We start from the raw sequence: 14619 nt of genomic DNA, 5'->3' as shown, positions 1-14619 counted from the left end.
GCATTTAAAGAAAGTTTTAATATGAAGAATAATGTTAGAAATACAAACTATTTTACAAAAATTTTTACAAACTGTTGAGTGATTATTGGTAAATGAAAAAAGTGATAATAATGGGGGCCTAAATGAAAACTAATAAAACCTAAATACAAACTATTTTACAAATTGCTGAATAATTATTGGTAAATGAAAAAATGATATTAATGGTGGGCCTAAATGAAAACTAATAAGACCTAGCCACATCAACATTTTATAAAAATATTATAAAATAATTTGTGTCTGTAACATTACTCTTAATATAAATGCATTTGGGTTTGTTTTGCAGATGGTTTGTTTACTAAAAGTGGAATAAAAGAAGAGGGAGTTCTTTTTCTTTTTCTTTTTTTAAACCATGAATGTGGTATTTAGGTTTTAGGTGGGGGCTTAATAGGCACTGGTTTTAGGTTAGTGAACTACCCACACATCTGGTGCCATTAAAATGAATCAATGGCCAATTGTACTGTTGCTAATGGAGTGTTTAATGGAGAGAAGATCACAGAGAGCACATTAATTTTACAAAAAAATACTTAGAAAGGTAAAAAACCATGGTTTGAAGTGGAGAAAGCTCTCTCTCAAGTCACTATATATTACTTAGAAAATAATGAATATTTTTCATAATTGTTTTCACAATTTATAAGATAGCAAATTATTATTAATTTTTACATTAATTCATCACTAACATCACTTTATTGTTTACAATAACTTCTTACAATATCCTAAAATCTCATACTATGACATTTTATCCCCAGAATCATAGATTTCCCATCCTAAAATAGACAGATAAAACTCTTTTTTTTTTTTTTTTTTTTTTTAAGAAGATAGATATCAGAGCATTAGTACCAGCCTCAATACAATTTTAGCTAAATTAATATAAAAAATAAAAATAAAAATAAAACTCTACTTTTACTACTTTAACTAATTTATTATAATTAAAAAAAAAAAAAAGCATCAGCCTCAATCCTCTGTCACTATTTTATTAAAATTTATATATATTTTTTCACTTCTTTCTTTCCCATTCTGCAAGCAGTATCACCGAAAACCCATATGAAGTTATCAAACCCAGCAAATCTTTTTCGCAAGTCCCAACCCACTTCTTTGCTTCTTTTACTATTTCTCTTTCAATTGTTTGTCTTCATTTAGGATCAGCCTCCCAGTATATCTCAAGTTTCTTTTGGTAGAAACACCTATAAATAAATAAACTAACCAAATTTTCTTCTCAAAAAAAAAAAAAAACCAAACTGACACTAATTACTTGATTGTTTTATAGTAATTATTGTCACTATTTTCAAAATCTTCAATATACACCTATTTTAATCTAAATACTATTTATAAAAGTATGATGAAATTTGATATGAAATATGTTTTTTTTTTTTTTTTTTGTCTGTGTGTTGTTTGATCAGTTATTATTATATTATGAATTAATAAAAAATACCCTAGATATTAGCAATAAAAGACTACAATTTAATAGTGCCGGCAGATTGAACATAAATTTTGTTTTTCCATCCCTGTAAAGAATGAGAAAAATTTCAATGGCAAATGATTCTAGACTAGACAACAAGGCTCTATTTAGTACACTCGCTCAAACACATGTTTTCAGTTTTTAAACAATATTATAAGTATTTTTACACACTTTTTTACTCATATGTATTTTCACACATGTTTTTAAACACATGTTTTCAATTTTTAAATGCATGTAGCAAATACCCCCCAAATCTTCACAAATCTGTAACTTGTAAGTTATAATGGATGATAAAGTGATATGGTGGTGACCTACAGGAAAATGAAAATCACTAAAAGTGTGTCAGTTAAGTTGTAATATATAAAAAAGAAAAATTTTGGTTATAATTTCACTTAAGATCTTTTAAGTAAAGGTATAACTACAAATTATTTTATAATATTTTTACAAATTATTGTTGTGTCAATTTTTACTGACTTTTATCCGGACCTACTACTAACATCACTTTTTCACTTACAAATAATTACTCACCAACCACATCAACAATTTGTAAAAAAATATTGCAAAATAGTTTGTAATTTTACACTTTCCATATTTTTTTTATTTAATGTAGATTTAATAAATGTGGATTACATTTTCTTCTTACATATTTCATGTTTAAAAAATTTCAGAAGATAAAAGATTAGTAATTATATCATTAATTAAATTTTTAAATTTTAAATTTTTATAATTTAAAATGATGCAAACAAATAAGATAACAGTAACATACACTAAACTCTAGCAAAAAAAAAAAAAATGTATTAATAATATATTATTTTAGAAAATTTTAGTTACTTAATTATAATGACGCAATTTGAGTCCCTAACCCAAATGATAAATGAACTTAAATTCAAAAGGTCTAATACAATGAATTTGTAGAGAGTGGGTTGGAAAACTAGGTTTCAATGAATCAGTCAACAACTAAAATGGATTCAGATGACAAGAAAATGTATATAGAATAGTTTAATCTAAAGAAAACTGTCCTCGGTACAGTTTGAGGAGATCATTTCTTATATATTTCTCTAAAGTTTGATTATAAGTTAAGTTCTTGATGCAACGGTCTTTTTCTCTTAATTTCTCGACCTCTTTTACATCAGGGGTCTCTTACATTATATATCTCATTTTGAATAATCCTGACCCCTCCACTTGTCGATCGTTCAAGACACTACTTGAGTACTTGTCCCATCGGACACCCTCACAGACCTTCTGTGAGTTGGGGCGACCAAGCCAGCACTGTTCAGGGGTCTTCTTCACATAAATGCGGCTAAAGAGTTAATTGCAGAGCATTCAATGCGGTGGTAGTAGTTTTTTCTTAGATATTTCTCAGCTCTCATTTTGTCAAGTACGTTCACAATGCATATCTTTATCAACAGAACTTCCTAAAATGTCACTTTAGATAATAAAACTCACATTTTGACCTTTTCTTTGTTTAGCTAAGAAGATATTCGTCCTCGGCCTATCTTTCCCGGCCTTTACAACCATAACTTGCTCGTGAAGTTCTTGGTCTTACTCATTCTTCACTGTTGATCAATTCTCCGACCATCGTACCTTCTCAGACAATGTCCAAGGCCAATATATATTTGGACTTGCCTCCCCCACATTAATCATATCCCTTTGTCTGGCGTTAATCTTTAGGAGGAGGATTAGGATTGGACATGTTGACAACTTGACATTTGATGCTGACGTACTACAAAATAAAGGATGTTAATGGATATCTCAATTATTAATATAACTTTTTTTTTTTGGGTTTTTTATTTTATTATTATTTTTAATTTTAATTTTAATTTTTCTGAATTGACGTGGGAAATAATAAGAATCCGAGGAGAAGTAGAAAAAGAAGGAGACAAAAAAAGAGCGAGCCCCCCGGAGCGTCAGCGTTTACTAGTACATATTTTGCTATCTACCCCTCTCTGCACCACTGTCATTCAATAAGAAACAAAGAAATATATATATAGTCAGAAATACGTCTTCTATATTTCCTACATCCTTTGAATCAGTCCCTTCCATAACAAGCTGCTCCATCCAACCACCCTATTTATAGTCTCATCAAACCCCCAAATTCAATTCCTTTCTCAACTACCCCCACCCCATCTCTTTCCTCCATTTAACGCCTCCGTTTCGCACTCTCACTCACTCTGCCTCTCGCTCGCGCATTTTAACGATGATAAAAAAGTGGAATTGCTTTCGTAAAAAGTCTAAGAAATCGACGGCCGAGATTGTCCCCCATGACGTCATCCTCAACAACGGCATCACCACCACCACCACCGGTACTACCGCCTGTACCGCCGCCGCCGCTGTCGTCTCCACCAAATCTTCGACCGTCCGATTATACGGCTCACCGACCAGCGTCCCCGCCGCCTACATCCGATTCGCCCTCCTCCACAAGGGCGTCTCGGTCCGGTTCGTCCCCTCCGACACGCCGAATTTCGGGTCCGACGCGCCGGTTCTCCAAATCGGGTCCGAGACCGTGTCGGGCTCACTCGAAACGGTTCTGCGTTACATTGACGCGCGGTTTCCGCACCCGCCTCTGGGGGTGAGGAGCTGCGACGAGGAGGACGAGGAGGAGGAGGAAACGACGCCGTTGGTGGTGAGGGCGATTGCGCTGCAGCACAAGAGCATGACGTGGCACGTGGAGAGGCTGGTGAGGTGGGTGGAGGATCTGGCGACGCGTGGAGGGAAGGGGAGTGTGGATCCGACGGTGGGGAGCCCGCGCATGGAGATGAAGAAGCTCGCGAGGAGCTACTCGGAGCTGCTGGAAGTGTTGTTGGAGCACGCTCAGATGGAGGAGAGAGTCGTGTTTCCGATCTTGGAGAAGGCTGATCGAGGTAAGGACCGTTAAATTAATATGAACACGTGTCGAGTTTTAATTGGTTACAGTTGTTCCACTCAAAACTGGGTTACGTGTTACCCTCAAAACTTCTTGTTTCTTGTTATTGGATCCACTTATTATTAGTCACACCAATCGCACCAGAGTATTTCATTTGTTATTTTATTCTAAAGTTAAGCTAATTGAAACCGACATTATACTAGTTTAGTTTATTAGAAAGTGAAACTTTGACTTATCCATTATATGATTATGATTATATGCATGAAACTTTATGAAGGGTAGGTTTAAAACATAAACATAATTAATTGATATCATTGAGCTACTCATTTGGTTCCATTATGCTCTTATTGTTGTATTTTTTTTATTTTTTTTTTAGAAAGAACACTGTAATTATTATTAAGAAAGAATGGCCGATTTGGCCTCCATCCACACCGCAAACCCACTAACATGTCTAGCAATATTATCGGCGACACTTATAAATTCTATCTTTTGGAAAAGTTTAAACATAAATGGTAAGAATTATCTCTTTTTTAAGTAACCAAGAGAATATTTGAAAACCTGTCTAGGTGGGTGCTTTTCCTCCTAATAAAGCTGAGTTTGGAAACTTGAGCGGCACACCCCTTTCTCTAACTTTTTCTTTTAGTAGAGGATGGACCCTCCTATGTACTTGTTTTACCTGCTTTGGCATCTTCCCATTTGGAGTTATCCCACCAAATTAAAATGAAAACAAAAGTCATATTATTTACAGTCAAATGTTAAATATGTTGTGAAAGCAATCAAAGATGGTTACATTTCTCATTCTCTGGTAATTATCAATTCATCTAAGTTCGTTGAGATCATGCTAGTAAGTTTTGGGGGAGGGTGAAAGTAGCTTATTTTTTAAGGAAAGCACTTACTAAAGATACTTGTAAATAATCATGATGATGCAGGAATATGTAAAGCTGCAAACGAGGAACATGCAAGGGACCTACCCATCATGAATGGTATCAAAGAAGGCATTAAATCTATTGGAGTTATGGACTCAGGGAGCCCTGACTACCAAGAGGCTCTCTCCAACCTTTCCACTAGGCTTAAATCATTGCAGGTGAGGACTGCTTTATACATAGTGGCATTGAGAACCACTAGATAATGCTTGCCAATGAAAATATCGAATATTATAATGAGACATGATTTACACCGGTGAAGAATCCTATTTAATTTTTTTTTTTTTTTATACTTGAAGTGCAAGAAAAGATTCACAACCACAAGCACTTTGCCTTTGGTGCTATGCTATGAGTGTGGTGCTAATTTGGATTCTTTGTATTTTGTACTGTGCCACAGGAGAATTCTAAACAGCACTTCATGGAGGAGGACAAAGATTTACTACCTTTCATGGAGGCAGTGGAGCTCAACAAGGAGCAGCAGAAGAGGGTATTGGAGCAGTGTTTGGATGTCATGCAAGGGACTCACTCACATTTGTTTAATTTTCTTCTTGAAGGTCTCCTCCCTTGCGAAGCAATGCAATACTTGGACTTGTTCATTAGCTGCAATGACAGAGAACAAACAGCCTCCACGCTAAAATTGATAATTGATTAAGATCCAATTTTTGTCTTTGATAATATATATATATATATATATATATATATATGCAGGAATAAGACACTGGATATATCATGTTCATAGAAAGTAGAAATAATGAGCGTTATCTTTTTTCATTTCTTACATAGTTGAAAGAAATGGTATAGTTTTGTGATGTTGGCATGGCCTGTGGGCTGTGGGCATACTATGTAGAGTCTGGTATTGTAGTTTAGAAGGATTTTGGGTGGTTGGAATTGCTGTGGTGTTGATCGGGAGAGGGATGTGATGATGTTGAATTGATGTTACATAACCTGGTCATTATGCTCTCAAGGAATACGTATTGAAAATGAGCTTGTACAGAAGTTGAATTAAATTTAGATAGAATGGTACCTTTTGAAGTTGATGGGGGATAAATAAAAGGTGGAAGTGATTTCATGATCATGCATGTATTTGTAGGAAATTAGCTAATTTTATATGTCTAGAGTCTGGACTCTGTATCATGTGACTCCTTTTCAAAAATATAAATAAATAAATTGAATTGCTTCCCCTAGTTCCCTAGTTCCATGTGTATTATCTCTTCCAACTCTGTTGTGTCCCAAAGAAAGCTTTTTTCTCCCAAAGTTGGGCTAACTGTATCATATACTCCTTTTCAAAATATAAATTGAATAGCTCCCCTTGTTCCATGGGTATTTTCTCTACCAACTCTTTTGTGTCCAAGGCCAGCATGAGTAGGGTGAGGTTTGGGCTTCAAATCGTATTTTTGCCAGAAAGTAAAGAGAGTTTTTCCTCCCACTCAAACTTGGGCTAAATATATGCAACTTCCTTGCTTAGGCCTTTAAAGGCCTGAAGGCCTAGGAAGACTGACCCATGTGATTTGTACGGCTGTAAATTAGCGGAATCGTGTATTAAAAACTTGAAATTGACAATTTTATTTTATTTTGAGACTTCTCAAAAAAAGAAAAAAAAATCAAAGTTCTTAGAAACATCACATGTGTGCTGAGTTGGAGTTTAAGAAAGACCATATACCTTCTTGTAATGTACTAGATTATTTATAATAGTGATATGTGGTGAACATACGTCTCCATCATAATAGGTGTAATGCACTGGACTCAATCTTTGTCTTATTTCAAATATGAGTTGAATTTGAATTTATTAATAAATAAAGTATATTATATATTTAAATTTAATTTATTTTCTTGTTAAATAAGTCAAAGTTTGTTTAATGACCTAATTTACTAACTTATATTCTTTTTCAAATTCCAATTTGTAGTAAACATAACAACTAAATTTTTACCCTTTCACAAATGTAAGTTAATTATCATTAATTAAATTATATTATTTGGGTTGAATAGAATGAATTTCATTTATGAACTTACAAAAATAGATTCATCAGTGTTACATTGTTAAAAATTATATAATTTTAATTATCAATAAATTACAAATAATAACTTGGTCCCTAATAAACTTATTTACAATCCAAAAGTAAATGCATGAGTTTGGAATGAAACTAATAGAATTTAGTAGGCTTTGGGGAGACTTTGTTTAGAGCGTTTTGGAAAAACATTTGTCATCACAAATTTGACTTCTTGTCAAATTTATTTATTTTTATATATTTCAAATTCATTGCCTTTTTGGAATGAATATATATTGAAGTGAAGTAAACTCTTGACTCATAAATTCCCAAAGAAAAATAAAGATTTAAATGATTAAAAAAATGTCAACAGTTTTTTTTTTTTTTTTTTTTAAATCTTAATCTGAGAAGATGTTCAGGATCGAAATCACTTTCTTCTCTGATTATTGAATTATCAATTTTTTTTTTTTAATATTTGGATTAATGGTTAATAAAATTAAGTTGATGACAGAAATACTAAAGTACAGTGATATTATTTATTTAATTTAAAAAATGAATTTCACATAAAGTTCCTGCCAGTCCAAGCGCCCAAAGCCAAAACATTTTAGCTGCTTTGCCTTGGTGGCGGGAAATCGAAAAGGCCCCTTCTTGTTTTGTTTCTGAGAAGAAAGAGAAAGAGTGAGCGAGTGGCGACTGTGACTGAGTCTGAGTCTGAGAGTGAGCAAGAATGGGATCGGAGGAGGCCAGTAGTGTGCCGAAATGGGCATCAAAGCCTTGCATTATGGGCATTGACGAAGCTGGACGAGGCCCTGTTTTAGGTTTCACCTTCTTTCTTCACAACCCACTTTTTCTTTCTCTCTTTTCTAAATTTGTGGTTTTTTGACAAATTTTTTTTTAAAAAATTTTCTCAGGACCCATGGTGTACGGCTGCTTGTACTGTGCTCTCTCCTATCAGAAAACTCTTTCCTCCTTGAACTTTGCAGGTTTTTCTTCTTCTCTTCTCATAGTTTTTTATTTTAATTTATGGCAGAAAAGTAATGGTTATGCTTTCTTGGGTCTTTGATTTTCCTTTCGTACTGTGATGTCGAAGAACGCACTCTATAAAATTGTTAATTAAAAAAAAAAAAATTATTTTGACATTCATTTTAACTAGGATCAAATTTACACATTAATATTTAATTCGACTGAAGTTGATACAAATAAGTTGTTGTGAGACTTTGAAAATGTCAAATCTTGTCTTCAAAGATGTAAGTTCATAGGGGTGTGGTGGGTGACCTCTTAAGTTCCTTTGTCTTGATAAGTCTCTTTTCCAGGATTAAGAATATAGTAGTGAGTGACTACATAATCGGAAATATTTACTTTTTACATGCCACATAAATCTTTCTAATTGCGCATAAAGACACTATCTTTAATTATGCACATAAGTCTCTCTTTTTCTTTGAATTTCTTCTAATGAGGTCTGTTTAGTTTAGTTGTAGTCATAATCACAAATTAAGCATAGCCAATGAGTTGAGCTTGTGTTAAGATTACTAATAAAGAGAAAATGTAAATTTTATAGAATAGCGGAAAAGAATACATGTGACCAACTATGAATGGTTTTTTGAGGATGCACAACCGACCCCCATATTTTGGAACTAAGATTTGGTTGTTGTTGTTGTAGAGAAAGCAAGAATATTGATATAGAAAACACATAATCTCACCGTGGAGATGAATGCTTGCAAACATAATTTCTTTTATCTTTAGTTTTAGGAAAATCATATAGCTAACCAACCTAAGTTGGGCTTCAAGATTTTGTTGGTTGACAGTTGACTTGATATATAGCTTCAAGTTTATTGATTTTAAATTTTCTTTTATTATCTTCTGTTTATTTATGACTCTATTTAACATTCTGGTTAAGGCATTAGTTTGTATTTCATGTGACTTTCACTTCCTTGACAACAAGAAACCTAGGGGTTTGCAAGACTAAGTAGGTGCTTCATTTGCTTGATGTTCTGCCCATTTTAGAATCATTTATGCCATGATTACTGATTTTATGACAAAGGGCTGAATTAAACCAATGAGATATAGCTCAATTGACACCTTGTTCTTCCATAATCATTCGTTGGAGGGTGAGTTTGTGGGTTCAAGACCCACTAGGTTTGTGTGTTACTTACCAATAAAAATGCGGGTAAGGAAAAAATAACTCTGGATGCCTTCTTTAATGTCAATTTAATTGTGAAAATGACTATACCGGTTGTGGAGTTTGGTTTTTACATCTTTTGGGATTTCATGGGTCTTGCCAAGATCGGTTGCGGATACTCTCTTTGGTTGGTGGAATTGGCTTGGAAAGCATTCGTCTAGCATTTGGAATTTAGCTCCATTGTGCTTAATGTGGTGTCTTTGGAGGAAGTGAAATTGGAGGATGTTTGAGGACATGGAAAGTTCGAATGACCAACTATTGGCTTCTTTCAGTGGCTTTCTGTTTGACTGGTCTAGGGCTTGGGGACTCACCACTAGTAACTCCCTCCCTAAGTTCCTTAGTTCTCTCCTTTGTAATTAGTATCTTTTCCTTTATTTTTTTATTTTTCTCTTTTTTTATCTTCTCTCTTTGTATTTTTTTTCTCTGCCTTATGACTTTCTGCATAAGGTAGTATTCTTGAATATATATCTTTATTACTTATAAAAAAAAAGGGTCTAGTTAGCAGCTGTTCTGTAGCGCTATCATGTAAGGAGAAAAAGCGGCTCCCAAAGTTTTTGACTTCTACCTATGTATTTCAATTATGAATTTAGATAACAATGGTAATAATGAACTGCTTGTCCATTCAATATGGTTTCAGAAATCACGTCCCACTCAATGATTAGATTTTCTGTTTTATTCTCTGCAGATTCAAAGACACTAAAAGAAGAGAAGAGGGAGGAATTATTTGAAAATTTAAAGGCTGATGAATCAATTGGATGGGCTGTTGATGTGATAGATCCAAAGGAGCTCTCAGCTAAAATGCTAAAGAAGTTAGTAAAGAATATTTGAATCTCTAGTTTTTTGTTTCTAATAGTTTGTTGCTTCTACTGATTTTTGTTTGTTTGTTTGTTTATCAACAGGAATAAGATAAATCTTAATGAAATATCACATGATTCTGCAATTGGCCTTGTCGTTAGGGTACTAAATTTGGGAGTTCTTCTAACTGAGGTAAAAGTCATTACAACTTTTGTGAATTCATTGTTGCTTAATACATGTTTGTTGATTTCAATGGCTGTATCGAATATATTGAACCAAATATAGCAAGGACTAAGTGACTGGATGCTGTATGGATTTTGCAATGTGCCATTAGATTATCTGTCTAGTATTATGCTACTGGATGTATTATCAAAATTCAAATGAGTATATTCGTTTGCAGACATTTGCAAGGGGGGAAAATGATAGAATATGATCAAAGAATTATGTCGAACGAGGGGGATGCATACCATTTTGTGGAATATTAAAAATCAAATAACTAGGGAGTGGTGTACTGCAAACAAAATGCTATTGGTAGTAAGCGTTCTTCATTGTTGCCTCAATGCCTCATGAACACAGAGCACCTTTGGTTTTCTCTTTTTATAATTTTAATCTACTAACCTGAGAAACAGATGTAGTAACGAATTACAAATTTCTTAACATATATATAGGCCAAGAAAAAAACAGGGTGCTCTGTTGACACTTATTCTTTGAATTTTGTGGGGTCAGCTCAACCCCTTTAAATGATGCCATGATAAAAATGGAAAACATCTATGCATGCATATGTTTCAGGTTTATGTAGATACAGTGGGGGATCCTGAGAAGTACAGAACAAAACTGTCTGAAAGGTTTCCTTCTATCAAATTTGTGGTTGCAAAGAAGGCTGATAGTCTTTATCCAGTTGTGAGTGGAGCAAGCATAGTTGCAAAGGTTATTACCTTCTCCAAATTACCTCCCATTTAAAAATATACGTTGACCACTTCTGAATTTATCTTTCATTAAATCATGCAGGTCACAAGAGATAGAGCTGTGCGAGACTGGGTGCTTGATGAAACAGCAGATAACATCCAAAGAAACTTTGGTTCTGGATACCCTGGAGGTGAAAAATGCTCTAATTCTCTATTCTGTATGTTATTTGTTACTATTGGATGGTTATTGTAGTATGAGGAATCTGGTGTTGTTTCATTTATAGATCCTGAAACCAAGGCCTGGTTAGAGAATCACAAACACCCTATTTTTGGATTCCCGTCATTGGTCCGTTTTAGTTGGGGTACCTGCACTCCCTACTTCAAGAATCTTGTTGAAGTCTTATGGTCAGACCTCTTCTACCATTGTCTTGGCAATTTCTGTTTCTGTCGTTTTAGCATTAATCCATCTTAAGCATGTACCTGCACATGTATATACCATTTGTCAATGGCCATATGTATTGTTACCTGTTCTATAATCTAGATCACACATGATTGATACTATGAAGGCATACCTAATTCTATTATAATTGTTATTGACTCTGGGGTGATGTGATATTAAAAGATCAAATACAGATTTTATTGACATACTTTGTAAGAAGCCGTATACAGTTTCTTCAGAACCTATTTTTTCCAAAACCAATCCAAGGCCAGAGTAAAAATTTGGCTATATCGGTCTGGCTTCAAGCACAATAGTCAGAAGTCAGCACAAGCAGTGAAAGAATACCATGCAACTTTAAAAAATAAAAATAAACAAGACATCAAAGATAACAGCATGCAAGATATTTAAAGACGGTGGAGGATGTCCTACACTCCAGTAACTATAAATTGATGAAGGGCATTATTGGACTCTTTGACTATCTTGATTAGGATCCAGTAGCCTGTTCAATGACTCTTGATCTCCTTGGCAATGTAGTGTCAGTTTCGTTATTCTTCTATACTGAATACTTAGTTTTAGGTCTAAGCCTGTATCTGGTTAACCAGGCCTTGAGTTTGCTGAGTTCCTTTGCAACTAAAGTTTTTAATTGTTAGTCTGGTTTCTTTTATAGTTCATATAGATATTTAGATTTCTGCCAGGTCTAGAAGTTATATAGGACACTATGGATTTCTTCTCATATTGCTTTCTATCATTTATTAAAGACTGATCAAGGATGGCATCAACTCAATCAACCCCTGCTCTTTTTCTTTCTTTCTCTCCTTATTGATTTGCAATAGAAGACTGACTTAACATTATTATATTTTCCATTTAATAGGAAATTTCATTTTCTGTAACTCTTAATATCTTACATTTGGAGTGAATGAGAAAATAATAGGAACTTTCTTGATGTGCCTTTATTGAGTTGAGCCAAGAACTTTATATTATTTTCTTGAGGCTCTCTCTCTGTGTGGCCAAGCAAGGGAACTTCAGATATACCTTTGTCGATTTGAGCCAAAGCTGACGCATGTTAGAACTTTCTTGTGCAAACATATGAGTACCTTAAGAGTTCTGGAGCATCCCATTTTTAATTAGCAACCTTGTCATCTTTTGGTGGCCAATTGCATAACCTTGGGAGTGTTAAATTATTTAATTTGATAATTCACTTGAATGATGAACTTTCTTAATTTATTTTCATGGTATCTTCTACTTCATTTCCCTTCTATTTGATTATCTTTGCTAAAAAAAGAAAAATTTTCACTTTGTGCTGTTGGAAGCGTTGTTTTGAAGTTACCCTAATTTAGAAAAAACAGATATCAAAAACTGTCTTTCTGAAAAATAAAAGAGCAAGTCAGGTGGTTCATAACATTACCCTTTAAGGGAGCTTTGTTTGTCCTTTTTTTTTTTAATTCTCTTTTGCTGCTGGAGATTTTATTAGGGGCATAGCTATGACTAAAAGGTGTCAACTTCATGTTCAATCAGAAGATCTTCTTGAGCAAGTATTTTTTTAGTTTGCCCAATTTCATGACGAATACCTTTGTGGATTATCTGAGACTTCAACAGGCTCTTTCTGAACTAGAAGTTTGATTTTTTCTTTTCTCACTTTTTGGTGAAAAAACCAAAATTAGAAGAAAATTAGAACCACTTTCCATTGAAGAGGGTGCACCTCTATGACTTACAACATTAATGTCGGAGTTTACTAATTCGAAATTGTTTGATTGGTTTAATGTGTGGTCTTTCAAGTAGCATTTCCGTTTTAGATTATAGAATCACTTTACTCTTGTGCATAATTATTTTAGGTTATGTTGTGTTCATCATTGTGAACATGAAGTAATCTTGTGTTTTAATGAAGTGTAAGTTTGGGAAGCGTGTTTTACGTGTTTTCCAGCGGCTACATTTTTTTAATGGATCCATGGGCACTGTTCCTGGGACCCGCAACTTGGGAAAAATGCAAATTTAACTTTAAAACTGGATCCCACAGCACTATTCACATATTTAAAAATTATTTTGCTACTGTGTTTTTAGCTTTCAACAATAAGCGGTATTCAAACAGAATTGAAATATCTTTACTTATAGCCAAAAAAAAATGATATCAGTATGATACTGAGAATTTGATAACTATGCGTTGGTGCAATATTTGTGCAGTTTATCAACAGCCATTCCTACACCCCCTTCTCCACCCTGAATCCTTTATGTCAATTTTCATTTGATTTTAATTTTATGGTTGTTTCCACAGGGAATCTGATCAAATGGATGAAGATGGTTCTAGCAGTAGTAATGGCAAGAGGCAATTGAAATTAAGCAATGTTGGGATAACTTCATCCAAGAGGAAGAGTGAAGAAATTGAATCAAGTGGTAAAGGACGCTGCAAATTTTTCCAAGCTCGCAAACTTGAGCAACTCACTCATTTCTAACTCAACACATTTTTTACATTTTCTGGTAACTTATCTTCTTGGATTCAATTTGATGATTGTAAGATTATGCCTTCACATGCAATTTTACTGACATATATACAGAATAGATAGGGAATTCCAGGTGTGCTAGATGTACACTAATGAAGCGGGAATTGGCTTTAGTAATATGATTGAACTAGTATGGAATATTATTACAAAGGGTAGCTTCTTGTATAAATTATACCTCTCACTTAGTGGTACTGAAGTGTACGTGGTAGTGGATTTAAGCTAATGGACTACCCATAAATTTGGTTGCCCCTGATGTGTCAATGTGATCAATTGTTGTTGGCGTGCTCATATATTGGTGGAAAGTGATAGCACAAAGGACATAAGATATTTACATGGAAAACCCCTTTGCCTAAGCATGAGGGGTGAAAAACCATGGTTTTGAACTAGAGAGAACTCTACTTCCAGCCACCATATTACTTGAAGAAAAATGACAAGCAACAAGAACAGTATAATGTGCACAATGAGCTATGGGAGTGAGTGTGTTGTGCTCTCTAGCTCTTAGTTAACTTGTGTCTGTGGGGATCAGCCCTTACCCTTTTA

The 14619-nt window shown here is 34.1% G+C and overlaps 2 protein-coding genes across 2 annotated transcripts; both read left to right on the top strand.

Annotated features, from left to right (window-relative positions):
- Positions 1 to 3415: 3415 nt before the first annotated feature.
- Positions 3416 to 6354, top strand: LOC115986844. Its single transcript, XM_031110183.1, has 3 exons — positions 3416 to 4356; positions 5288 to 5442; positions 5679 to 6354. Exons 1-3 carry the CDS (start codon positions 3693 to 3695, stop codon positions 5931 to 5933), a joined length of 1074 nt encoding a protein of 357 aa, XP_030966043.1. The 5' UTR covers positions 3416 to 3692; the 3' UTR covers positions 5934 to 6354.
- A 1474-nt stretch (positions 6355 to 7828) lies between these two features.
- LOC115986845 (ribonuclease H2 subunit A) lies at positions 7829 to 14229 on the top strand. Its single transcript, XM_031110184.1, has 8 exons — positions 7829 to 8084; positions 8178 to 8249; positions 10131 to 10254; positions 10345 to 10432; positions 11030 to 11167; positions 11249 to 11336; positions 11430 to 11550; positions 13854 to 14229. Exons 1-8 carry the CDS (start codon positions 7994 to 7996, stop codon positions 14029 to 14031), a joined length of 900 nt encoding a protein of 299 aa, XP_030966044.1. The 5' UTR covers positions 7829 to 7993; the 3' UTR covers positions 14032 to 14229.
- Positions 14230 to 14619: the final 390 nt, after the last annotated feature.

The sequence above is a fragment of the Quercus lobata genome, chromosome 4, assembly GCF_001633185.2.
Source record: "Quercus lobata isolate SW786 chromosome 4, ValleyOak3.0 Primary Assembly, whole genome shotgun sequence".
In the NCBI taxonomy this organism is placed as follows: domain Eukaryota; kingdom Viridiplantae; phylum Streptophyta; class Magnoliopsida; order Fagales; family Fagaceae; genus Quercus; species Quercus lobata.
Note: the sequence above shows the minus strand (reverse complement) of the source record. Positions and strands in the feature narration are given on the sequence as shown.

Bases quoted from the DNA above. Each gene is read 5' to 3' on its own strand.
- LOC115986844 (XM_031110183.1), top strand. From the start codon at position 3,693: ATGATAAAAAAGTGGAATTGCTTTCGTAAAAAGTCTAAGAAATCGACG. The intron at 4,357-5,287 runs GTAAGGACCGTT...ATGATGATGCAG, and splicing joins CTTGGAGAAGGCTGATCGAG to GAATATGTAAAGCTGCAAAC. The intron at 5,443-5,678 runs GTGAGGACTGCT...ACTGTGCCACAG, and splicing joins CTAGGCTTAAATCATTGCAG to GAGAATTCTAAACAGCACTT.
- LOC115986845 (XM_031110184.1), top strand. From the start codon at position 7,994: ATGGGATCGGAGGAGGCCAGTAGTGTGCCGAAATGGGCATCAAAGCCT. The intron at 10,255-10,344 runs GTTAGTAAAGAA...GTTTATCAACAG, and splicing joins TCAGCTAAAATGCTAAAGAA to GAATAAGATAAATCTTAATG. The intron at 11,551-13,853 runs GTCAGACCTCTT...TTGTTTCCACAG, and splicing joins AATCTTGTTGAAGTCTTATG to GGAATCTGATCAAATGGATG.